The following is a 24315-nucleotide window of genomic DNA, read 5'->3' as shown; positions in this document are numbered from 1 at the left end:
GGGCTCAAACTCACAAACCATGAGATCAGGACCTGAGCCGAAGTCAAGAGTCGGACGCTCAACCAACTGAGCCGTCCAGGTGCCCCAAATACACCCTTACTCTTGTCCCGAGGTTTTATTTTTCCAATCTCAATTTGGAAACACCCGCATGTGTCAGACAGCCCCCTGCGCCCCCCCCTCTCTGCAGGCCCCACTTCTCCCCCATGCCCCCCACCCAGGCCAGCAGCTGGTCCTCCCCGATTAGTAATATATCTTAATAACAGCGGGTCCTTAAGCAGCTGTTGCTGAGAATACTGGGGCCAGAATAGCTCCCTGGAATTCATGTACTTGGTGGTCCTACTGGGGTTTCAAAAAGGATTAAGTTAAAAATGATCCTAATAAGGCAGAAAGTTACACGGTGAAAGCAGCAGGGGGGAGGTGACGGAGGAGTTACTATTATGGGTGTTGTTGTTGGTATTGTTCCCGGCACAAACTCTACCGTCGCACAGCCTGGTCCCAGCCCTGTGTTGTGACAAAAGTCTTGCTCACAATTCCCAGAGGATTTAAGTTTTCGTCCCCTTTGCCACGCGGTGGGATGGGCTGCACTCTGGCCTCAGGGCCCAGCTCGCCCTGACCGCCAAGCGCCAGCCGCCTGTGGACCGGGCCCTCTGCAGCCAGATGGCCACTTACATCCCTGCGGGTGAGGCCGTGCCAGCCCCAAGCTCAGAGAAAGGCATCTCAAACTTCCAACCTCCACAGCTGGAAAATGGTGACGGATCCCGCTCATTTCTATATATACCTGTCCCTTGGCAACGACCAAAAAAAACGTGAGGAAGGAGCTGGTTCTCGGCCTGTGGTGTCGGTCACTCTCTTTCCAAATATAGAGAAGGGCTGAGCCGTGGGCTTGGCGGGGGGCCTATAAAAGCCCAGGAGGCAGCAGCCCCTCTGTAGCTCCCTCTCTCCCTGGGCGGAGGTAAGTCACAGCGCCCCTCTTGGGGGCCCTTTTCATCTCTGCGTCCCGGGGGGACACCGACTCCGAGTGGCTGGGTGCTGGTGCGGGCCCTGCCTGGCTCTGGTAAGAAATCAGTTAGATGTGGAGCTGGATCTCTCTGGGCCAAGTGGCCATCCGCCTCTGCCTCCAGCAAGCCACCGAAGCAGGGGGCCTTCAGGCCCTCCTTCCACCTCCGCACTCTCCCCTTGACCTCGTGGTCGAGCGCCCTCTTGGGCAGGAACCGGCTGCACACGCCGTGGACCGTGGCCTGTCCGCCATGGCTCGCTGTACTCCCCTGGCGTCTCTGATCCGTGCAGACGGCCGGCGGGACGCAGCGCCTTCCCTGCCCTCACCTTGCCCACCTGGGCTGTGTGTCTGTCCCGTGCCCTGTCCCCTCAAGCCCACGCTGGCTGTGCGGCCGGGAGCCAATGTCAGGGAATCTTCTCTGCTCATCGAAGTCTAGGAGACCTGCCCCTGCGGGAACCACAAGCTTCCTAACAGGGATTACGACCTTCCTGCCCAGTTCTAAATGGCAGGCCCTGCTGATAGCAGCCAGATTTGGGGGCAGCCTGGGTTTTTACTGCCTTAATGGCTTACTTGTGGGTCACGTCCCACCTGCTCCTCCAGCTGCCTCTGGGCCAAGGCCCTTCCTAAGTCATTTGTCTGTCAGTCTTACTTAGTTATCCCACAGAGAGCCGTTTCAAAGCTGAACCGGATGCTCCCACGTGCCCTGACTTTGCCTTTTGCGTATTTATTGCAGGTCAGGTTTTCCACGGCTGCTGCTTCCTGCTGCCTTCCTGTGGGTGTGACTCTCCAGGTAAGAAAGGTCCAGTCCCTCTGCGGTTGGAAGGCTCCAGGTAATTCAAGGTTACCAGTTTCTCCTGCCTCCCAGTGGCCTTCAGGGCTCAGAGCCAAGAGGGCTCAGACAAGCACAACTTAGGCTGGAGAGGAAACTTCCAGACAGTTGCTGGCATCTGACGCCACTTGTAGTCTTAGCAACCGAAGGAAGCAGAGGCTTCCTTGTGTGAGGAGAGAGCACCTTGAATCCAAACGGCCCCCAAATTCCTTAGCGATCTGCCACTTAGCACCCTGCCTTTGAAGAATGGCGCTTATTTGTCTAGTTTCCCTCTGCACCGCCTGGGCTTCGCAGAAGAGGAAAGTGAGGTGCAGAGAGCTGCACTCGGCCCTGGGGCCCCTTCCCATCCAAGCCTCAACTGGTCAGAGCCTGGATTTCCCGTGCTCTGTGCATTTTGTGCAGAGAACCCACCGGGCAAATATGTGCACATTTGATTTTTGCAGCCCTGGGGTCCCGTGGGTGGAGCCCCGGGGAGTGAAGGGCGGCTCAGGTAGAGCCGCAGGGACTCGGGCCTGGAATGGGGTGGGGTCCCCTCCAGGGCTCACCTGCTGGTCCGCCTTCCAGTGACACCATGAGCAGTGACACGGAGATGGAAGCGTTCGGCATCGCCGCTCCTTTCCTCCGGAAGTCGGAAAAGGAGAGGATCGAGGCTCAGAACCAGCCCTTTGATGCCAAAACCTACTGCTTTGTGGTCGACTCAAAGGAGGAATACGCCAAGGGGAGAATTAAGAGTACTCAGGATGGGAAGGTCACGGTGGAAACCGAAGACAACCGGGTAAGCCTTGCGCACGCCCCCTGCAGGCCGCTGGGCCCTCTGTCCGTCCCTGGGGTCCCAGCGTCTGTGCCCCTGCCCGCGCCCACATGGCTTCCCTGGTGTCCTCGGAGAAAGCCTAGTAACGCTGGCCTCAGGCTGCAGGGTGGGCGAAGATCCCGGTTGTGACTGGTTAAAGCGATTCGCGTTCAGGAGCCTTTGCTGATGTTCACAGCACTCTAGGGGCAACGCAGGGGTGTGGGGTTGGGAGTCCAACTGCGAGAAGATCTCCCTTAGTAAAACACTCTCGCTTGGTAGCCTGGGTTTCCCTATTTCCTTCTAGTGGTAGCCACCTGAGGAAGTATGGAAAGTATGAAGTATGGGAAACGGGTAGGGGGTCCTAGTGGACCACACAGGCGCCATGTGAAAAGGCAGCCTCCCTCTATGTGGCCTATTACATTCCGGCCCAGAACATTGTGGGGGTGCTTGGAGAAATTCTGGACTTCACTACTTTCCAGAATCGAGTCCAGAAGAATCTGGAAACGTTCCGAGAAAAGTTTAAAAGAAAATTAAAAGAAGAACAAGAAAATCTGAAAGAGAAGAGGAAATAGTGTCAGTGGGTCGGGGTGAAGAAAACAGGCAGTGAGAATTGCCCTTCGGTGCCACCATGCACCGGGGCTCCGGGAGGGTGGCTCTTGGGATGCGGCAGGTGGCGAAGCTGAGAGTGGGTCTGCGAGGCAGCAGGGAAGGTGAAAGCCAGACATAAGCAAGATGGTCTGGACCCGTCCCAAGGAGGGCTAGTTGCATGGGGTGGTTTAAGTAGATCCCTGCTTGAGGCCAGGAGAAGGCAGGTTGCCCGCCCACCAGCCTTGCCCAGAGATGGGACCATTGCAGAGAGCAAAAAGCACAATCCCCGAGTGACAGAAACAATCACGTGCTGTCACTGCCCCAACTTCTCCTGCTGTCAGAGGGGCCTTTTCCCCAGGGCTTGCCCCTTGGGATCCAGGCTCTTTGTGGGATCCAGACAGATACCTGCAGGGGGAAAAACACACAGCGGACCCCAGGTAGTCCTTGTATCTCTTCCCACGCAGACCCTGGTGGTCAAACCCGAGGACGTGTATGCAATGAACCCCCCCAAGTTCGACCGGATCGAGGACATGGCCATGCTGACGCACCTGAACGAGCCAGCCGTGCTGTACAACCTCAAGGACCGGTACACCTCCTGGATGATCTATGTGAGTGCCCACACTTCCTGGGGCATCTGATGGTGCTGGGGGGTGGGGGCAGGTGGGGACATTTGTGTGGGTAATAGCATCAGAAAGCCTAGTGTTTGACTCAGCTGTCCAACAAAAGAGGGGAAATGGGAGGAGAGGATGAGGGAAGGGGTTAGAGACAGACAGCAGGTGACAGAGGAAGAGGGGACTGGGAAGAGAGGCTGGAAGCAGGGAGGGAAGGCAGGGGCAGGAAAGCCAGGCTGAGCTCCGGGTCTGGGCAGGGTCACTTGCCAGAGGGCCAGCGGCTCCCCTCTCTCAGTCATCTGCCCCATCGCTGAAGAGAAATCAATCTCTCCTTTACAAGTTTAGCATAAGGAAAGTGAGATAATAATAAAAGCAAAGGCTTTCACACACACACACACACACACACACACACACACACACACACCCCGTTTTTACACTCCCACAGACCTACTCGGGCCTCTTCTGCGTCACCGTCAACCCCTACAAGTGGCTGCCGGTGTATAACCCCGAGGTGGTGGAGGGCTACCGAGGCAAGAAGCGCCAGGAGGCCCCGCCCCACATCTTCTCCATCTCTGACAATGCCTATCAGTTCATGTTGACAGGTGCGTCTCTGGAGGGGGGGATGGGGGGGGCGCTGGAATGGAGGGCCAGCCTGTACCCTCCAGCACGAAGAGAGGAGGGTAGAGGGACTTAGGCTGAAAGGGTCCAGATCTTTTAGGGCCTTGCAGGGGCCTGCTAGAGAGTTTGGGTTGAATGCAAGCGTTGCATAAAGCCTATGAAACCGACAGGTTTACGGGGTGAAAATAAAGATTGCCAATGTCATGTGGTCCAGTCTGGTTAGATGAGAAGCCACTGGCTGGTTTGAAGCAGAGCCTTACCCTCTGAGTCTTACTGTCAAAGAGGAGGCTCTTGGAGCCACCCCTGGGACCACACAGAATGCTACAGGCAAGAGGACCGGCGTAGTGAACCTGGACCGCCTGACAAAATGGGGAAGTTCTTTCTGCTGCCATCAACTCTATTTTATTTTCTCCTCCTGCAGACCGTGAAAACCAGTCCATTCTGATCACGTAAGTGTCATAGCTGTGGCTCTTTGTCTCCAATGCAGGAGGCAAAGGTGCTGTTTACTCTGTGGATTAGAAAGGGGGCTCCTGGATGGCTCAGTCGGTTAAGTGTCTGACTCTTGATTTCAGCTCAGGTCACGATCTCACGGTTCATGGGTTCGAGCCCTGCATCGGGCTCTGCACTGACAGTGCGGAGCCTGCTTGGGATTCTCGCTCTCCCTCTCCCTATGTCCCTTCCCTGCACATTCTGTCTCTCTCAAAATAAGTAAAGAAGCCTAAACAAATTTTTTTTAAATAGAAAGTACCTAAAGCAGAGTCTGTGATAAAAAGATGGAGATGGTGACGGGCAAGAGGGTATGTGCAAGGTCTCAGGAAACTGGGATCGCCCGCCACTGGGGCAGCTCAGAAGTGATGAGGCTTCCCTGGGGCCTCTGCCTCTCTGAGTAGTTTCTCACATTGGTCTAGTAGGTGTGTGTCTGCTGTGGCTCAGGGGTATGTCCAGGCCTCTGTGTGACATCTTGGGGAGGCAGTTGATACCTACAGGACGTGTTTCTTTCTCTCTCTCTTTGGGTCACAACAAATAGCGGAGAATCCGGGGCAGGGAAGACTGTGAACACCAAGAGGGTCATCCAGTACTTTGCAACAATTGCGGCTACTGGAGACCTGGCCAAGAAGAAGGACTCCAAGATGAAGGTATAGGGAAGGGGAGGGGTTTGCCATGCTTCTGCTTGTGACCGTGGTCTCAGCCTCACAGCGAGGGGTGTGAGGAGGCCACATTCCCCTCTCTTCAAGGCAAGGAGGGCTGGCTCAGACTTGAAGTCCTCAGAAAGCCCGCGACTGCAGACAACCCAGTGTGGGGTCGAGCTTACACGACCAGATCCTGTGATTTCCTACGAAACAGGGATGTAAGGCTTAACTAAGGAAGGTCATTTGGGGAGCAGCTCAGAGAGCTTTTTCTTTTTTTCTTTTTTGATCTTTTAAATGTTTATTTCTTTTTGAGAGAGAGAGAGAGAGAGAGAGAGAGAGAGCACAAGCGGGTGAGGACAGAGAGAAAGGGAGACACAGAATCCAAAGCAGCCTCCAGGCTCTGAGCTGTCAGCACAGAGCCCGACACGGGGCTCAAACTCACAGACCGTGAACTCACAGACCGCGAGATCATGACCTGAGCCAAAGTAGGTTTAACTGACTGAGCCACCCAGGTGCCAGGAGAGCTTTTTCTTTTTATGGCAGAATCACATGCACCAGTTTAGGAAAACTGTAGCCACACGTGCTTTTCCAAACAAACAGATGACAACAGTACAAAATGAATGCAGATGACCCAACTAACTGAAGAACCGAGGGACTGAATGAAGCATTATGGGAATTTTATATCAAGACACCCAAGTGTACCCAAGGACGGTAAAACCTTGGTTTGCGAGCAGAGTTCATTGGAGAAACAGGCTTGTAATCCAAAGCACTCATGTTATCAAAGTGAGTTTCGAGAACCATTGGCTCAGTTGGGATCATGTGACATTGAGCATCATGTACTACTTGTATTGCAAGACACTGCTCATTTATCAAGTTGAAATTTATTAGAAGTGTTTGCTTGTCTTTCGGAACACTCACAAAACAAGTTACTCGCAATCCAAGGTTTCACTGTATTACAAAACAGCAAGAGGGTGTGAAGTGGGCCATGTTGAGGATTTGTCGGTACTTGAACTGGAAAAGTCAAGGAGGGATGGGCTCTGCCCTGGACAGCAAGGGTGGGTGGGAGTGACAGGGCCAGGGAGTGGTTCCCCCTGTCCCTTGCGGCTTCTTCCTCCCACGATTCCTTGCATTAGGGGACGCTGGAAGACCAAATCATCAGCGCCAACCCGTTGCTGGAGGCTTTTGGGAATGCCAAAACCGTGAGGAATGACAACTCATCTCGCTTTGTGAGTCTGAGTTCAGTTCAGCTGGGGTTTTCTCTAGGGCCCTCAGGACAGGCAATCTTCCTGTCCTCTCAGAGGCAACAGGCTGTGTGTGTGGGGGGGGGGTGGGGGGTGGGGGGAGACAGGCAATGATGGAATAGAACACAGCAACCAGACCATTTCAGATAATGATGCCTTCATGAAAAGCTCCACAAATGGGGCGTGTGATGGAGTGACTGGGGGCAGGATCTCCTTAAGACAGGAATGGTAGAAAAGGGATCTGGGGGGGGGGGTACTGGCCCATGAACCCCAAGATCTGCAGGATGAGGAAGGACAAAGGGAAAAGCAAGCACACTCTGGGGTGGGGGGAGACCTTATGTAGTCAAGGGACCCGAGAGAGTTCTCATGGTGGCAGCAAGGTGGGCAGGAGGTAGGTCCCAAGAGGTGGGGGAAGAGGAAGACAGAGGTCTGGTCATGTGGAGGCCACAAGAAGGGGGTTGGGTTTTATTCAGGAAGCTACTGAGGGATTCTGTAAGCAGGGAAGTGACATGGTTTGATTTGCATCTTGAAAAAAAAATCACTCTGTTACCTTATGACTGGATGGGGTGGGAGCTGTTTGGAGGAAATGTGGAGCAAAGGGCATGGAAGAAAGGGGGGCCCTCAAAATGGACAGAGAAGGGAGAAGGAGACATACTCAATTTTAGGTAGGGAAATAAAGCTCCTGTTCACACTGCCCAAGAGACTAGCGGGAACACTTGGAACCGCTTAGACATTGGTGTCTCTTCCTTGCCCCACCTCCCATAGGGCAAGTTCATCCGAATCCATTTTGGAACCACCGGGAAGCTGGCCTCCGCAGATATTGAAACGTGTAAGTAGATAACAGACAGGATGGCAGCTCGGGGTGGTGGGGCCAGTTTGGAAAACAGTGCCATGTTTGTGTTCATAGATCTGCTGGAAAAATCAAGAGTGACCTTCCAGCTGAAGGCTGAGAGAAGCTACCACATCTTCTACCAGATTCTTTCAAACAAGAAGCCTGAGCTCATAGGTGAGGCGTCCGGGCTCTGGCGTCACTGGACCAAGGAAAGTTGCAAGTATATAGGGGACTAGGTAGCCAACGGAAGAAGTCTGTTTTAGGAATAGATGTGGCTATTTTGACAGTGATGGGTCAATTTGGAAAAAAACAAAAGACAAAAAACCAGAATCCAGTGGACAGGAACAAGATGAAACCATGGCTGGATTTAGCACTGGTTCCAAAATCACCTTCTCAACAACTAGGCATTTAATTGTCCTTCCACGCCCCCTAGTGTTCTGACGTAGGACCCAACCTCTCCCCAAATACCGCGAGGCACCAGGACAGGCTATTCACCTGGCCCCTTGTTCCACACCCAACAGAGGCTTAGGTGAGCAGGCTCTTTGCTCATTGGCTGTACTCGGCCCGCCTTCTGGTCCCAAGCCTGGAAACAGGCTGCAGCCTTTCAAGGGGTTTGGAAAACCACCTGTGCTTCCCCTCCATGGGGGCTCCTCTCCTGACCCCACTAAGCCAGTTTTCTGTATTAAATTTTCCCAACCTACACTGATATGCACCATTCATGTGCAAGGCAAGAGAACTCTAATGCTCTCTCGGGCTCCTAATCTACGTTGCCTGGGCAGGCTGCAAAGTCTTCCCTGGACTTTAAATGGTCAGCCACAGCCTGAGTAGTGGGAAGCTGTTGAAGAGATTTCTAACTCTAAGCTCAATTTGGACTCCAGCAGTGAGAACCTCAGCCCAGAATCCAGGAGCTCAAATCCACTGGGTGGATGTTTTCTTTGCACCTGGGGGACCTCTTGATTTTGAATGTCATTTCAGAGCTGCTCCTTATTACAACCAACCCTTACGACTACCCGTTCATCAGCCAGGGTGAAATCCTGGTGGCCAGCATTGATGACGCGGAGGAGCTGTTGGCTACCGACGTAAGTAGAACAGAGGCAATACGTGTCGGGTGCCCCTCCTCCATCACAAGGGTCCGTGGACTAACATGCTGTTCTTTGAATGCCAGAGCGCCATCGACATCCTGGGCTTCACCCCAGAAGAGAAGTCTGGACTCTACAAGCTGACAGGCGCCGTGATGCACTATGGGAACATGAAGTTCAAGCAGAAGCAGCGGGAAGAGCAGGCAGAGCCTGACGGCACCGAAGGTACAAAATCACCACAACAGGACATAAGCCCAAGCTGGGGGGGGGTGGGGGGGGAGGGGAGTCCGTGGAGATCATTTGGTGCCTCGTTTGAAAGCAATTAATCCTTCTTCCACCTGGAGAGGTGGACCTCTCTGGGGCTCTGATGCCTAGTGTTACCATCCCCATTTGCTGAATCACTGGAATGGGCTTGTTTCCGAGGCAATGAGACATGACCAGGGCTTTCCGGAACCCAGTCCTACCTTTTCATAAAAGCTATCATATCCTCTGAGTGACTTGGCTTCCGTTGGCCACATACCAGCAGTTTAAAGATATGGAACATGGGTGCCTGGGTGGCTCAGTTGTTTGAGCATCCGACTTTGGCTCAGGTCATGATCTCATAGTATGTGGGTTCGAGCCCCATATCGGGCTCTGTGCTGACAGCTCAGAGCCTGGAGACTGCTCGGATTCTGTGTGTGTGTCTTTCTCTCTCTGCCCCTCCCCCACTCATGCTCTGTCTCTCAAAAACAAATAAACGTTTTTTAAAAATATACAGATATGGAACGTAAAACAAGACAACCTTCACCAAGCTTTGAAACATCTGGATGATTTTCAGAGTGGTTCCTCTACTTTGCCAAGCCTGACGGGTGTCCCTCTGTCTTTCTTTTCCTGGCAGTGGCCGACAAAACAGCCTATCTGATGGGCCTAAACTCTTCGGACCTCCTGAAGGCTTTGTGCTTCCCCAGAGTGAAAGTTGGGAATGAGTACGTTACCAAAGGTCAAACCGTGGATCAGGTAAGTGGCTGCTTAGAGGCTGGGAGAGACACAGGCACCTGACGGCCATCACCTTCCAACCCCAGTGACCTTTCCTCTAACAGGTCCACCATGCTGTGAATGCCCTTTCCAAATCAGTTTATGAAAAGCTGTTCTTGTGGATGGTCACTCGCATCAACCAACAACTGGACACAAAGCTGCCGAGACAACACTTCATTGGTGTTTTGGACATTGCGGGCTTTGAGATCTTTGAGGTTTGTGTTCCCAGTGCTCATGTCTTCACATGGCTGTGTGTGGAGGGACTGGTCATGATGATCCTAGAGGGAACAGGTTGAGGTGAGCAACCTGTCAGAGCAGCACACCATGTAGGGCACCGTAGGGTGGATCAGGTAGAAGAGAAGTACTTTGTGGGGTGGGGGGCTGTATAATTTCAAGAGAGGAGGACATGCGTGGTAAGTGGAATTTTATAAAAGACATTGTGAAGTGGATAAAAGAAAGAACTCAAATGCAATTATTGGCATAGGAAGAGCCAGCCACATAGAGAAGTTGATAAGCCAGTCACGGGATTTTCACATAAATACCCTGCTGTTCTAGGTTCTCATATAGCCATCTGTGAGAGCATATATTTTGTGTCTACAAGAGACACAAGACATGCTGGCGAATGAAAGATGAGCTTGTAGTTTGTAGAGGAAAACAGAAGGTATGTACTGTGCACCTAAGAGTAACTACAAAATAAGCAGACCGTGCTTGGTGCACAGGAGAGATCCCGACCACGGGGACTCGTGGGACAGAGAAACACCTTCTAGCTAGAAGTTAAGAGAAGTCTCCAAGGAGGAGATGTGATCTGGGCTAGACCCTGAAGAACATGCCCGTGGCGGGGGGGGGGGGGGGGGGGGGGGAGGGCGGGGAATGAATGAGTTGGCAGAGCCTGAGGCAGTGAAGAGGGAGGCTGATGGGTCTTTGGTTTTCGAAGTCTAACTTTGCATGTGAACTCTGTATTTTGGCATCAGTACAACAGCCTGGAGCAGCTGTGCATCAACTTCACCAACGAGAAGCTGCAACAGTTCTTCAACCACCACATGTTCGTGCTGGAGCAGGAGGAGTACAAGAAGGAGGGCATCGAGTGGACGTTCATCGACTTTGGGATGGACCTGGCTGCCTGCATCGAGCTCATCGAGAAGGTGTCCTGATCCGTCCACTCAGTAACCTCGTCTTGTCTACTCTGCGGCTCACTGCTGCAGCTCACGTGTACCTTACACGCATTTTGCTTTGCTTTAATCCAGCCTATGGGCATCTTCTCCATCCTGGAGGAGGAGTGCATGTTCCCCAAGGCCACAGACACCTCCTTCAAGAACAAGCTGTACGACCAGCACCTGGGCAAGTCCAGCAACTTCCAGAAGCCCAAGGTGGTCAAGGGCAGGGCTGAGGCCCACTTCTCGCTGATCCACTATGCGGGCACTGTGGACTACAGTGTCTCGGGCTGGCTGGAGAAGAACAAGGACCCGCTGAACGAGACCGTGGTCGGCTTATACCAGAAGTCCTCCAACAGGCTCCTGGCACACCTCTACGCCACCTTTGCTACGGCAGATGGTAACAGACTCCACAGAGCGCCTTGTGTCCGTGCTATCTCCTGTGCCTCAGTTCACAGGCCCAAAAGATCCCTGTAGATCTGATAAGAGTGTGAGCCATCTTTTATGTCTTTCAGCTGACAGTGGAAAGAAGAAAGTTGCCAAGAAGAAGGGTTCTTCTTTCCAAACTGTGTCTGCCCTCTTCAGGGTAAGAAAAATACAAGTTTATTTGCTTGCCGTTGGTTTAAGCGATTGCAAAATGAGCAATGGAGACAACCTTGGTTTATTCAAGAATAGTAATGTGGTCTCAATCTGATTGCTGTTACTTAGGGAGCTGAGTGGCAGTTTGATAAAATATGAACCTATAATAATATAATAATTATATAAATATACAAATATGTAAATGAGGTGTAACAAATGTGGGTCAGAATTTGATTATCACTTTGTACAGCAAGGAGTTGGGCTAGATGGCCTAGGGGGTGAGTCCTCAGCACAAACCTTCCAAGTTGCCAAAAGGACACAGGCAATAGCATCCCAAGCTCCCTGTGGAGCCAGATGCATTTCGGGAATTGATTTCAGAGAGCATTTTGTACATGGTTAGTCTCCAGCTCACTGTGAAGCAAAAGGCTATTGTTACCGGTTACTTGCCTGCACCTCTAGCCATTGGGGTATTCAAACAAAGAGTTAAAAGATTTCGTCCTTTACAATTCATGGTAAGTTCAAAACAGATGCCTCATTTTTCATTATGATATATCTCTGTCTCTGTAAAAGCCTACAGCAGCCTGTCAAATGTAGTCTCTTTCTTTTAGGAAAACCTCAACAAGTTGATGTCAAATTTAAGAACGACTCATCCTCACTTTGTGCGCTGTATAATCCCCAATGAAACCAAAACTCCAGGTAAGACACCTGCTGGCGCTGTACATGGTGCCCAGTTTCCAGGAGATCCTGCGTGAAGCTGATGTTTCTCACCTCTCTTCTCAGGGGCCATGGAACACAGCCTTGTCCTGCACCAGCTGCGGTGTAATGGTGTCCTGGAGGGCATCCGCATTTGCAGGAAGGGATTCCCAAATAGGATTCTGTATGGAGATTTTAAGCAAAGGTGTGTGATAAAATGTCATATACACTTCTTGCTGAGGTGTGTAGATGCTGGGATTTGAGAGGGAGAAATATTGGTATGAAAAGACCCATTTCAACAGAGCAGGTACAGAGTTTCAGGTAAAATGATTGACGTACCTCCTGGCCAAGTATGTATGCACTTCTTTCTTCCATGTTTTCTCAAGAGCTTGTCTGATATCCAATATGGCAGAAAAAGACCTTCCCTGAGAATCAGGAGGCTTGGATTAAAGGCCATCACCCAGCAGTGTGACTGTGTGCGAGTTTCTTTCCCTCTCTGGACCTTGGCCTTCTTGCCTATTAGGAGAGAGGCCCAAACTAGTTGGTCTCCAAGGTTTATGTCTTTGTTGATGGTCTATGATTGTCCCTGTATCTACAATGGCAGATACCGAGTGCTGAATGCCAGCGCAATCCCTGAGGGACAATTCATCGACAGCAAGAAGGCTTGTGAGAAGCTGCTGGCATCCATCGATATTGACCACACTCAGTACAAATTTGGGCATACCAAGGTAATGCCTTGGTTCTGACAGATGCTGGCCCATAGTCCCTTTTAGACTTCTCCAGCACACAGACTCATATCATCCTTCTCCCCTGGAAGGTGTTCTTCAAGGCTGGCTTGCTGGGAACGCTGGAAGAAATGCGGGATGACCGCCTGGCCAAACTGATCACCCGGACACAAGCGGTGTGCAGGGGGTTTCTCATGCGTGTGGAATTCCAGAAGATGGTGCAGAGAAGGTCGAGGAGGGTCTCTGTTCAAGCATGAGCCCTTTGGGGAAGGTGGCGGTGGGGGGAGGGGTCTCTCCTGGAAATAATCAATGTTTTCTTTTCAGGGAGTCCATCTTCTGTATCCAATACAACGTCCGCGCCTTCATGAACGTCAAGCACTGGCCCTGGATGAAACTCTTCTTCAAGATCAAGCCCCTCCTCAAGAGCGCAGAGACCGAGAAGGAGATGGCCACCATGAAGGAGGAGTTTCAGAAAACCAAAGATGAACTCGCCAAGTCAGAGGCGAAGAGGAAGGAACTGGAGGAAAAATTGGTGACTCTAGTACAAGAGAAGAATGACCTACAGCTCCAAGTGCAAGCTGTGAGTATCTAGAATTTTTTTTTTTAACTTTCTTGTGGATTTGATTATTTAGAAAAACTGGACTTGGGGTGGGATTTTTGATTTTTAGTTGGGGTGCTTCATAAAGGACTTCATGTATACCAAGGTGCTGGAAATGTCACAAACCTTATCTCATCAAAGGAAGTCATGATTCTTTTTTTTTTTTTTAAGGAAAGTGAAAACTTGTTGGATGCAGAGGAAAGGTGTGACCAGCTGATCAAAGCCAAATTCCAGCTGGAGGCCAAGATCAAGGAGGTGACTGAGAGAGCTGAGGATGAGGAGGAGATCAACGCCGAGCTGACGGCCAAGAAGAGGAAACTGGAGGACGAGTGTTCAGAGCTCAAGAAAGACATCGATGACCTTGAGCTGACCCTGGCCAAGGTTGAAAAGGAGAAGCATGCCACAGAGAACAAGGTACTCTCTCTCCGTGGGTCTTTCCAGCTTCGTGTAGTCCTTGCGAACCAGACTTTATTTCTTCTTCTAATTGCTTGTGGCCTCTTCTTAGGTTAAAAACCTTACTGAAGAACTTGCTGGGTTGGATGAAACCATTGCAAAGCTGACCAGGGAGAAGAAGGCCCTCCAAGAGGCCCACCAGCAGACCCTGGATGACCTCCAAGCCGAAGAGGACAAAGTCAACTCTCTGAGCAAAATCAAGAGCAAATTGGAGCAGCAAGTCGATGATGTAAGGAAATAGTACTAATTAGGAGTCCCAGAACTTCAGGGTTGGAAGAACCCCCCAAATCCTCTGGTACAGAGCATTTGTTCTCAAAAGGATATGGTGTCCTTTTCAGCTGGAAAGCTCCCTAGAACAAGAAAAGAAGCTCCGTGTAGATCTGGAAAGGAACAAAAGGAAGCTGGAGGGAGACTTGAAGCTTGCCCAAGAGTCCATATTAGATCTGGAGAGCGATAAGCAGCAGCTGGATGAAAGGCTCAAGAAGTAGGTCCTAAAACCACTGCTTTCAGTCTTCCAAGTCTCTGGCTGTTCTGTCTTCACACATTCTACATTTCCCTCCACAGGAAGGATTTCGAATACAGTCAGCTGCAGAGCAAAATGGAAGATGAGCAGACTCTGGGCCTCCAGTTTCAGAAGAAGATCAAAGAGCTACAGGTAGGAGGAATCCTGGACTTTTCTTTCACATGAAGGTCGCTCACCGTAGGCTGGGTGCCGCCTGCTGTAAGCCATTGCGAGCAAGTGGGCAGGACCATGGGAATGCCCGCCTCATCAGTTGCCTTTCTGCTAGGCTGACCCAGCAGCGATGAGCAATTTTTCCATAGTTTAAAATAAAATACATAACAAAGGTGTTTGGGGTCAACATGTAGTTGAAGGGACAATATCCTGGGTTGGTCACTGCAGAGGTAATGACCATGCTGGGGCAGGAAAAACTTGTATTAAAGGAAATGAGCAACATTTCCTCCTATAGGAGAAGCTTAAACTTTGGTTTATCTAATGAGAATGGAAACCAGCCCATGCTTGACATGCAGAGTGAGTCACTCTAGGGACCGACTGCCCATGGGTGAATGGCTGCCCTCCACAGGCTCGGATTGAGGAACTGGAAGAAGAGATTGAGGCAGAGCGGGCAACCCGTGCAAAGACAGAGAAGCAGCGCAGCGACTACGCCCGGGAACTGGAGGAGCTGAGCGAGAGGCTGGAGGAGGCGGGAGGCGTCACCTCCACCCAGATCGAGCTGAACAAGAAGCGGGAGGCCGAGTTCCAGAAGATGCGCAGGGACCTGGAGGAGGCCACCCTGCAGCACGAAGCCACGGCGGCCACCCTGAGGAAGAAGCACGCGGACAGCATGGCCGAGCTGGGGGAGCAGATAGACAACCTACAGAGGGTCAAGCAGAAGCTGGAGAAGGAGAAGAGCGAGTTGAAGATGGAGATCGACGACCTGGCCAGCAATGTGGAGAGCGTGTCTAAATCGAAGGTGCTCTGGCAGGACGGGGCCCAGTGCTTTTGCGGAGAGCCGCCTCTGGGTCTTTGCGGTCTGAATATGGACTTGGTTCTCTCCCCCTTCTCAATCCTTTAGGCCAATCTAGATAAAATATGCCGAACTCTGGAGGATCAGTTAAGCGAGGCCAGGGGCAAGAACGAGGAAATTCAAAGGAACATGAGCGAGCTGGCCACACAGAAGTCCCGTCTGCAGACGGAGGCTGGTGAGCGATGGGATGGGAGGGGCCACGCCTTCTGGTCGCCTATGGTGGGGGGCGACTGGTCGACAGGAAAGGGCAGCACTGTGTGGTGAGAACCTCTAGGAAAGCATATTATCAGAGAAAAGCCATTAGAATAACAAAAAAGGGATCATTCAAAATATCATGAAGGGGGGGCACCATTGAGAGTTCAGTAAAAACAGGGGTGAAGAGAAGCAGACCAGAATGAGAAGGGATCCAGAACATCACCTGGTTCAAGCTCTTTCAACACCAATAATACCTTGCATTGAGAAGGATCTAAATGGCAGAAACAGGACTAGAAATAAGGCTCTTGGCTCTTCCATATCTTGCCACGCACGAATTCAGATATGTGGTATGCAGTCAAGTGTTTCAGACAATAGATCAAGAAACACGGCCGGTTTGGATAGGCTCCTGCTGCGTAGTAGTGGAAATACAGGGAAACATTATCTGGGGCTTTCACCTAGGAAATGTGCCCTGCCCCCAGCCCTGCTCCTCCAGCCCATCATCCCAGTGAATCAGTCAATCCTTTGCTAGCAGCCACGACCAACACAGGGAAGAAGAGAGGCTTAGTTGCCACTTTCTATAATAACCTTGGGAATTTCTTGGGAATTCACCTCTGGAGTCATAAGGCCTCTCCCCCCACCTCTCCCCTCTTCCCTCCGCAGAGGCATATAAACCTCAACCTACCACCTTTACCCAAGAGTCTAACCTCAAATTACTAGCTGTAAAGTCCTAAGAAAGCATTAGTTCTCTTTCATGACAAACCAACAAACAGCTGGAAATACCAGCCACTGGAAGCTCTGATGGGTGTTTTTAGGTGGTAATGGTTGTTTTTTTTTTTTTTTTTATGTTTTATTTATCTTTGAGAGAGAGAGAGGGAGAGAGTGCAAGTTGGGGGGGGGGGGGCAGAGAGAGAGGGAGACACAGAATTCTAAGCAGGCTCCAGACTCTGAGCTGTCAGCACAGAGCCCGATGTGGGGCTTGAACCCACGAACTGTGAGATCATGACCGGAGCCGAAGTTGGATGCTTAACCGACTGAGCCACACAGGTGTCCCTAGGTGGTAATGTTTAAATTTACAATCGTTCTCAATGGGTTTTATTGGCAAAAGTTACCCCAAGCTTCTAGGAGTTTATGACAATATCTTATCAGTTGTGTCTTTGGTTTCCTTTTCATGGACACCTCTCTTCTCCCCCAAGAAAGGACCACACCTGCTCATTTAGTCTCTCCCCAGATCTTAGCACAGTGCCTTACACATAGCAGGAACTTGATGGATGAATGAATGAATGAATGAATGAATGAATGAATGAATGAATGAATGAAAAAGTGAATAAAATGAAAATATCTCCTTCTGGACACAGGTGAGCTGAGTCGTCAACTGGAAGAAAAGGAAAGCATAGTGTCCCAACTTTCCAGGAGCAAGCAAGCATTTACCCAGCAAATAGAGGAGCTCAAGAGGCAGTTAGAGGAAGAAAGTAAGGTAGGAAATCCAAGGGAGTGCTTCCTTGATCTCCTCTTCCATTACCACCTGTGGGAAAACACGGCAACTTGACTCAGGAGGCGCTGGGAGCAGGGTCACGGTGCAAGACACCAAAATGCTAATCCACTGGGGGCTCTCCTCTTCCTTGACTCTTGCAGGCCAAGAATGCGCTGGCCCACGCCCTGCAGTCCTCCCGCCACGACTGTGACCTGCTGCGGGAACAGTACGAGGAGGAGCAGGAGGGCAAGGCCGAGCTGCAGAGGGCGCTGTCCAAGGCCAACAGCGAGGTGGCCCAGTGGAGGACCAAATACGAGACGGACGCCATCCAGCGCACAGAGGAGCTGGAGGAGGCCAAGTACACAACTCCGTTTGCCTTTAGAGGAATGAGAACTCTCAAACGATACTGACAGAGGGCACTGACTTTTGAACTATGTACTTGGGAATGGTTTTGTTACATTACTAGGTGTTCCCTCACCTCTTTTTTCTTTTGTATGTTTATTTATTTTTGAGAGAGAGAGAAACAGGATGCAAGCAGGGGAGGGGCAGAGAGAGAGAGAGAGAGAGAGAGAGAGACACAGAATCCGAAGCAGGCTCCAGGCTCTGAGCTATCAGCACGGAGCCTGTCGCGGGGCTCGAACTCCCAGACCCCGAGATCATGAGCTGAGCCGAAGTCAGACGCTCAACCGACTGAGCTACCCAGGCGCCCCTTCCCTCACCTCTCTTAATATCTTTTAATGTGGCACTGCGTGTGCCATTGGAGGGACCTGGCAGCAGCACATTTCATGAAGACAAACAACCTTGATCTTGGTTAGAGACAAGGCAGGTTACTGATCACTGTGCTTTAGCAGACGGGAAATTCTCCTGGGCTTATGAAAACAGGCGGCTGTTTGAGTCACACAGATGAGTGCTTCCAACTTGATGAATAGTGCTGTTCAGGAGGATTGAGATTTAAATAGCATCTGCTTCTCTTTCATATTCTTTAAGGAAAAAACTTGCTCAGCGCCTTCAAGACTCTGAGGAACAGGTTGAGGCAGTGAATGCTAAGTGCGCCTCCTTGGAGAAGACCAAGCAGAGGCTGCAGGGAGAGGTCGAGGACCTGATGGTCGACGTTGAAAGGGCCAACTCCATGGCCGCCGCTCTGGACAAGAAGCAGAGGAACTTTGACAAGGTGTGGGGTCAGCGCCATGCAAGCTGCACGCTTGGTGTTGGGGACTCCCTTGTAGTCCTGGGAGGAGGAGGAGGCTGGGTCCCAGTCCTGATCGGCCCGACCGGCAGCGTGACCTTGGGCAAGCCCTGAACTTCACCGGGCTGGCTTTTCCTCCTGTGTAAAATGAAACGGGCATGGGTTGGGGGTGGAGGCCCCTCTCAAGCATTGTCGGGGGAGACAAACCAGTTGCTACAGTGTTGTTCCGTTCCATATGTTTCCGTTCCCCACACTGCTGGTGTTTCTGGGGGGGGCTGACAGAGGGACTCTAACTCGGGTCCCTTCGGGAGGCCCTCTGGAAGCCTCTCTTTTAGTAGGACATGAAGGTTGACTTGAACCGAAGTTTTAAGGAAATCTTTAGAAGTTCAGGGCAGAGAATTCCTTCTCAAAGGATCCATGGGCTTTTTAGAGATGGCAACTGTTGCTGATATGTTACTGATCTCGGGTATATTTGTGGGAGGAAATCTCCATCAGCCAGATAATCAGGAACAAGGATCTAAGGCAACAGATGCTATCGAGTGAAGCCGCACTTCTAGGCTTAGCTACCTGCACGCTTCTGTTTGGTTCGGGGCTTGGAGAAGAGCTGAGGAAGGGGACCCCTTCCATGCCTGTGTTCCAGGTGCTAGCCGAATGGAAAACCAAGTGCGAGGAGAGCCAGACAGAGCTGGAGGCATCTCTGAAGGAGTCCCGGTCCTTGAGCACCGAGCTCTTCAAACTGAAAAATGCCTACGAGGAAGCCTTGGATCAACTGGAAACCGTGAGACGAGAGAACAAGAATTTGGAGCGTAAGCAGCTCTAGACAGCCTGCCGTCTGCCTTGGTGCCGTCACCGGGGCGGGCATGGCTTCGGGACGCAAATCCCTGCTCGCACGTCCTTCTGAGCATGTCCAGAAAGCGCTCGTCACCCGCTGGGGTGACCGAGGAGCTCTTGTCTGTCTGTCCGCTGTCTTGTCTCTGGGAAACAGCCACCTTAGAACCAGGGCGGGCTGGTTACAGGGCCTCCCGCAGGTGCTTGTGGGGAGGCGCTCACGTGCAAACCCAAACTGATTTCTTTGCAGAGGAGATAGCAGATCTCACGGAGCAAATTGCTGAAAATGGGAAGACCATCCACGAACTGGAGAAATCAAGGAAGCAGATCGAACTGGAAAAGGCAGACATCCAGCTGGCTCTTGAGGAAGCGGAGGTGAGCAGACACCGGGCAGGCAGCCGTGGGGACAGCTCCCACCAGGGATGCCCGCTGGCCTCGCCCCGTGTCACCCTTCCCATCTCTGCCAAGCCACCGTCCTGATGCCGGCTCCTTTCCTATCTGCCGGCATGAAACAACCCCTGTGGACTATCTTGGATTTATTGGGGAAAAATCATTACATTAAGATAGGTCTAAAACTGAGATCTTGCAGAATCTTAGATGAATTTAAAGCATCCATAAGGCGCTTTATGCTCCTAAGGGATAGGATGATTTAGATGCTATTACTGTTTGATCAGATAATAAAAAACAAACGGCAGTGAAACAGATATGATTTCTGCACTGAAGTTAAAAAGGAAATTTTTTATTTATTTTTAAATTTATTTATTTATTTATTTATTTTTTAAATTTTTTTTTTCAACGTTTATTTATTTTTGGGACAGAGAGAGACAGAGCATGAACGGGGGAGGGGCAGAGAGAGAGGGAGACACAGAATCGGAAACAGGCTCCAGGCTCTGAGCCATCAGCCCAGAGCCTGACGCGGGGCTCAAACTCACGGACCGCGAGATCGTGACCTGGCTGAAGTCGGACGCTTAACCGACTGCGCCACCCAGGCGCCCCTTAAATTTATTTTTAATATAATTTATGGTCAAATTGGCTGACATACCATGTGTAAAGTGTGCTTTTGGTTTTGAGGGTAGATTCCTGTGGTTCATCACTTACATGCAACACCCAGTGTTCATCCCAATGAGTGCCCTCCTCAATGCCCATCACCCACTTTCCCCTCTCCCCCACCCTCCCATCAGCGCCCAGTTTGTTCTCTGTATTTAAGAGTCTCTTAGGGTTTGCCTCCCTCCCTCTCTGTCTGTAACTATTTTCCCCCTCCCTTCCCCCATGGACTTCTGTTAAGTTTCTCAAGATCCACATATGCATGAAAACATTCGATATCTGTCCTTGTCTGACTGACTTATTTCACTCAGCATAATACCCTCCAGTTCCATCCACGTTGTTGCAAACGGCAAGGTTTCATTCTTTCTCATTGCCAAGTAGTATTCCATTGTATATAGAAACCACATCTTTTTCATCCATTCACCAGCTCTTTAAAAAGGGAATTTTTTAAAAGATAGTTTTGAATGCTGTTGAGTTACGGTTATGAAATGCCCCACAAAGGGTGATGTAGCAGGCTCTGTTCCTTCACGGGCACTGTTCCTGTGTTTTTCTTCTCCCAAGGCCGCCCTTGAGCATGAAGAGGCCAAAATCCTCCGAATCCAGCTTGAACTGACACAGGTGAAATCAGAAATCGACAGAAAGATCGCCGAGAAAGACGAAGAGATTGAGCAGCTGAAGAGAAACTACCAGAGGACGGTGGAGACCATGCAGAGCGCCCTGGACGCCGAAGTGCGCAGCAGGAACGAGGCCATCAGGATCAAGAAGAAGATGGAGGGGGACCTGAATGAAATCGAGGTCCAGCTGAGCCACGCCAACCGCCAGGCTGCGGAGACCCTCAAGCACCTCCGGAGCGTCCAGGGGCAGCTGAAGGTTTGGGACGGCTCGTTGGCGGGAAAGCCTCTCCCGTCCGCAAGCGCTCAAAGATGTCGACTAGACTCGTGGCCCTCATGCCTCGACGCCAACTAGACCTTTCCTTTACTCTCCGCCTAGGACACCCAGCTACACCTGGACGACGCCCTCCGGGGCCAGGAGGACCTGAAGGAGCAGCTGGCCATGGTGGAGCGCAGGGCCAACCTGCTGCAGGCTGAGGTCGAGGAGCTGCGGGCGACCCTGGAGCAGACGGAGAGGGCTCGGAAGCTGGCTGAGCAGGAGCTCCTGGACGCCAACGAGAGGGTGCAGCTGCTTCACACCCAGGTGAGGGGTGGGCGGGCCGGCGGAGGGGAAGAGACCCGGGCCTGACCCGCGCCCGGTGACATGGCCCTCCTCCCCGCCCTAGAACACCAGCCTCATCCACACCAAGAAGAAGCTGGAGACGGACCTCACGCAGCTCCAGAGCGAGGTTGAAGATGCCAGCAGGGACGCCAGGAATGCGGAAGAGAAGGCCAAGAAGGCCATCACAGATGTAAGGCTCTCCCGTGCTGTCCCTGTGTGGCGGCCAAATCTGCGTTTCATTAAAGCCCCTCCTTCTCCCAAGCCTGAGATAGTTCCCACCAGACAGCTGGGGGCCTCCCCGGGGGGAACACGTGGGGTGCATTCTGCTCCCAAATTGCAATCTGCCTCCCCTCCATCCGACTCAGCACATCCCCTCCGCACATTTAAAAGGCCAATGTGATAAATAATGGGGCAGAGGAAAAAAAAAAAAAGAATGGAAAGGACTACAGTCTATTTCTAAGCCCCACAGACAGGTATGCTGTTCTCTCCTTCAACATCTCACTTGTTGCAGACATGAAAATGAAACTCTGAGATGTCACTATCTCACTAAATGTCACCTGGCCTGGCCTGAAGCCGCCTGGGCCTGAGCGGGCTTGTCCCCACCAGACACAGCTCCCATAGTGCCACCTGATGCTTGTGGGGACCACCGCAGCCCTTCTGCTCGCCCACGCCTCCATTCCCTACCCACCTTCCCTTCGGCTCACTATCCCCAAACCTGCACTGTGGGTACCGACTCGGTCTTCTGCAGGTCTCAGATTCCTTTGAAGACACACGCTGGTGATAATGAAGCAAAGAACTTCCTGGGGCGGTGAGGAAGGTCCCAGGAGGCCAGTGTCAGAAAGGGAAGAGCCCATTTTCCATCTAGTCCCCGGAGGCTGTGTTAGTCGGGTTACTTTCTGTACTTGGTGTAGCACTTCTCATGCTCCATTGTGGAAGAGTGGACTCAGGGACCGCCTTGTCCCTCGTCCTTTTTCTCTAGCACGACTCTGGTCCTTGGGTGCCCAGGTTCCGGTAGCTCCAGGGCACCTGACCTTTGTATGCATCTTGGTGGGTTTGTGGTGTGATGCAATTGCAGGCGGCCATGATGGCCGAGGAGCTGAAGAAGGAGCAGGACACCAGCGCCCACCTGGAGCGGATGAAGAAGAACCTGGAGCAGACGGTGAAGGACCTTCAGCACCGTCTGGACGAGGCTGAGCAGCTGGCCCTGAAGGGCGGGAAGAAGCAGATCCAGAAACTGGAGACGCGGGTACCTGTGGGAGGAAGCGCTGGTTGAGCCTCTGGCCTCGACCGCTCGGTCTCCAGCCCCAGACTAACTTCCCACCCGTTTCTGCAGATCCGGGAGCTGGAGTTTGAGCTCGAAGGGGAGCAGAAGAAGAACACAGAGTCCGTCAAGGGCCTGAGGAAATATGAGCGGCGGGTCAAAGAGTTAACCTACCAGGTAAGTGAAAGAAAGCATTTCGGCAAAGCGTTTTCTCTGCAAAGCGCAAACACCGCCCTGGGTTCCCGCTCCAGAATACAGGAAGCAACCCAGTGCCCCAGAGAAAGTGGCCAGACCTCGTGCAACTCTGCCCCCTCCTCTAGCCGCACGCTGTGTCCTTGCTTTTAGAGTGAAGAGGACAGGAAGAACGTGCTGAGGTTGCAGGATCTGGTGGATAAACTCCAAGTGAAAGTCAAATCCTACAAGAGGCAGGCCGAGGAGGCTGTAAGTCTGACACACACTGTGATTTTCCAACAGCAGCCTGGCCTGTCCCTCACAGGGAGCTCTGAGACAGGCGCGCGCTCACCTTCCTTGCCTGGGCTCTTTGGTTTTAGGATGAACAAGCCAATGCGCATCTCACCAAATTCCGCAAAGCTCAGCACGAGCTCGAGGAGGCGGAGGAACGTGCTGATATTGCAGAATCTCAAGTCAACAAGCTTCGCGCCAAGACCCGCGACTTCACCTCCAGCAGGGTGAGTGGTCCCCATGGACACTAGACGGAGAGCGGCAGGTGTAGGCGAGGGTTGTGGCTCCGGGGCACCTGGGAAGAACCCACAGTGATGCAGACACTTTGGAGCTGGAAGCAACCTTGGAGGAGCCTTTACTTTAGAACTGGTCAGTCTCAGGCACAGGAAAGCAAGGGGTCTGCTTGAAGTCATTTAGCTAAGATGAGTCTCACTGGAACACAAGTTTGCACTAAAACACCATCCTGAAAAGGAAGGAGCGTTTTCCTGCTGAGATCTTTCAGACGCCCTCTGCTGGCACTGGTCTTCATTCACTGCACCTATAGGCAAATAACCACGGGTACCAGGTCCCTGAGGATGGGGCTTGTTCCCTGGGGGCCAGTTTCTCAGGCTATGGGGTGACTGCCTCCATGGATGCAGTCGTGTATTCTCCTGAGGTCCAAAAAATATCCTGTGTCCTCCTGAAAAACCCAAGCAAGCAATTCCCTGACGCTTGTGGGGAGAGGGGTCAGGAGGAAATGTGTCTCTGCTGTCTGACGCAACTCAAAATGCCCACTCTCTTTCCAGATGGTGGTCCATGAGAGTGAAGAGTGAGCAGCTCTCTTCTGGAACAGGGCAGAAAATATGCAAAATGTGTATTTTCATGGTTCCTGGCCATTACAGTTAATTCCCATGTGGCTGTTTCTTCTCATGCATTAAACTTTGCTTCCTTTTCAACTTAAGGCTGTAGCATTGTGTTTGTTTTCTCTTCCCTGTGTGGAAATGGTTCATTGCTTGGGGATTTCTATGCCTAATGTTGAAATCTCCGTAGGCAGATGACTTGACAAACTCCTCTGGTGTGTGTATTTGGGAACAGAGGAGGATTGCTTTTTTTAAAAAATTAATTAATTAATTAATTTATTTATCTATCTATTAAAAATTTTTTTTTAATGTTTATTTTTGAGGGAGAGAGAGAAAGAGAGAGAGAGCACAAGCAGGGGAGAG

The 24315-nt window shown here is 51.6% G+C and overlaps 1 protein-coding gene across 1 annotated transcript; it reads left to right on the top strand.

Annotated features, from left to right (window-relative positions):
• The first annotated feature begins 1661 nt into the window (after positions 1-1661).
• Positions 1662-24053, top strand: LOC112857034 (myosin-3). Its single transcript, XM_086686031.1, has 40 exons — positions 1662-1787; positions 2391-2601; positions 3669-3812; positions 4261-4417; positions 4855-4882; positions 5461-5569; positions 6697-6789; positions 7570-7633; positions 7712-7810; positions 8612-8715; positions 8802-8940; positions 9593-9711; positions 9795-9944; positions 10701-10871; positions 10974-11280; positions 11396-11466; positions 12068-12155; positions 12240-12357; positions 12757-12880; positions 12970-13106; positions 13202-13457; positions 13647-13889; positions 13981-14157; positions 14267-14412; positions 14493-14583; positions 15011-15400; positions 15503-15629; positions 17005-17123; positions 17282-17478; positions 18108-18291; positions 18947-19112; positions 19385-19509; positions 20740-21048; positions 21169-21372; positions 21455-21580; positions 22466-22636; positions 22724-22828; positions 22997-23092; positions 23203-23340; positions 23899-24053. The coding sequence occupies exons 2-40, from the start codon at positions 2398-2400 to the stop codon at positions 23923-23925; spliced, it is 5823 nt and encodes a 1940-aa protein (XP_086542157.1). The 5' UTR covers positions 1662-1787; positions 2391-2397; the 3' UTR covers positions 23926-24053.
• The last annotated feature ends 262 nt before the right edge of the window (positions 24054-24315 follow it).

Source organism: Puma concolor, chromosome E1, assembly GCF_028749965.1.
Source record: "Puma concolor isolate L17-30 chromosome E1, mPumCon1.1.hap2, whole genome shotgun sequence".
Classification (NCBI taxonomy): Eukaryota; Metazoa; Chordata; class Mammalia; order Carnivora; family Felidae; genus Puma; species Puma concolor.
This window is presented reverse-complemented; position numbering and strand designations above follow the sequence as displayed.

Excerpts from the sequence above, each read along its gene's own strand:
- LOC112857034 (XM_086686031.1), top strand. The coding sequence starts at position 2,398 with ATGAGCAGTGACACGGAGATGGAAGCGTTCGGCATCGCCGCTCCTTTC. Across the intron at positions 3,813-4,260 it reads ACACCTCCTGGATGATCTAT|ACCTACTCGGGCCTCTTCTG; the intron begins GTGAGTGCCCAC and ends ACACTCCCACAG. Across the intron at positions 14,584-15,010 it reads AGAAGATCAAAGAGCTACAG|GCTCGGATTGAGGAACTGGA; the intron begins GTAGGAGGAATC and ends TGCCCTCCACAG.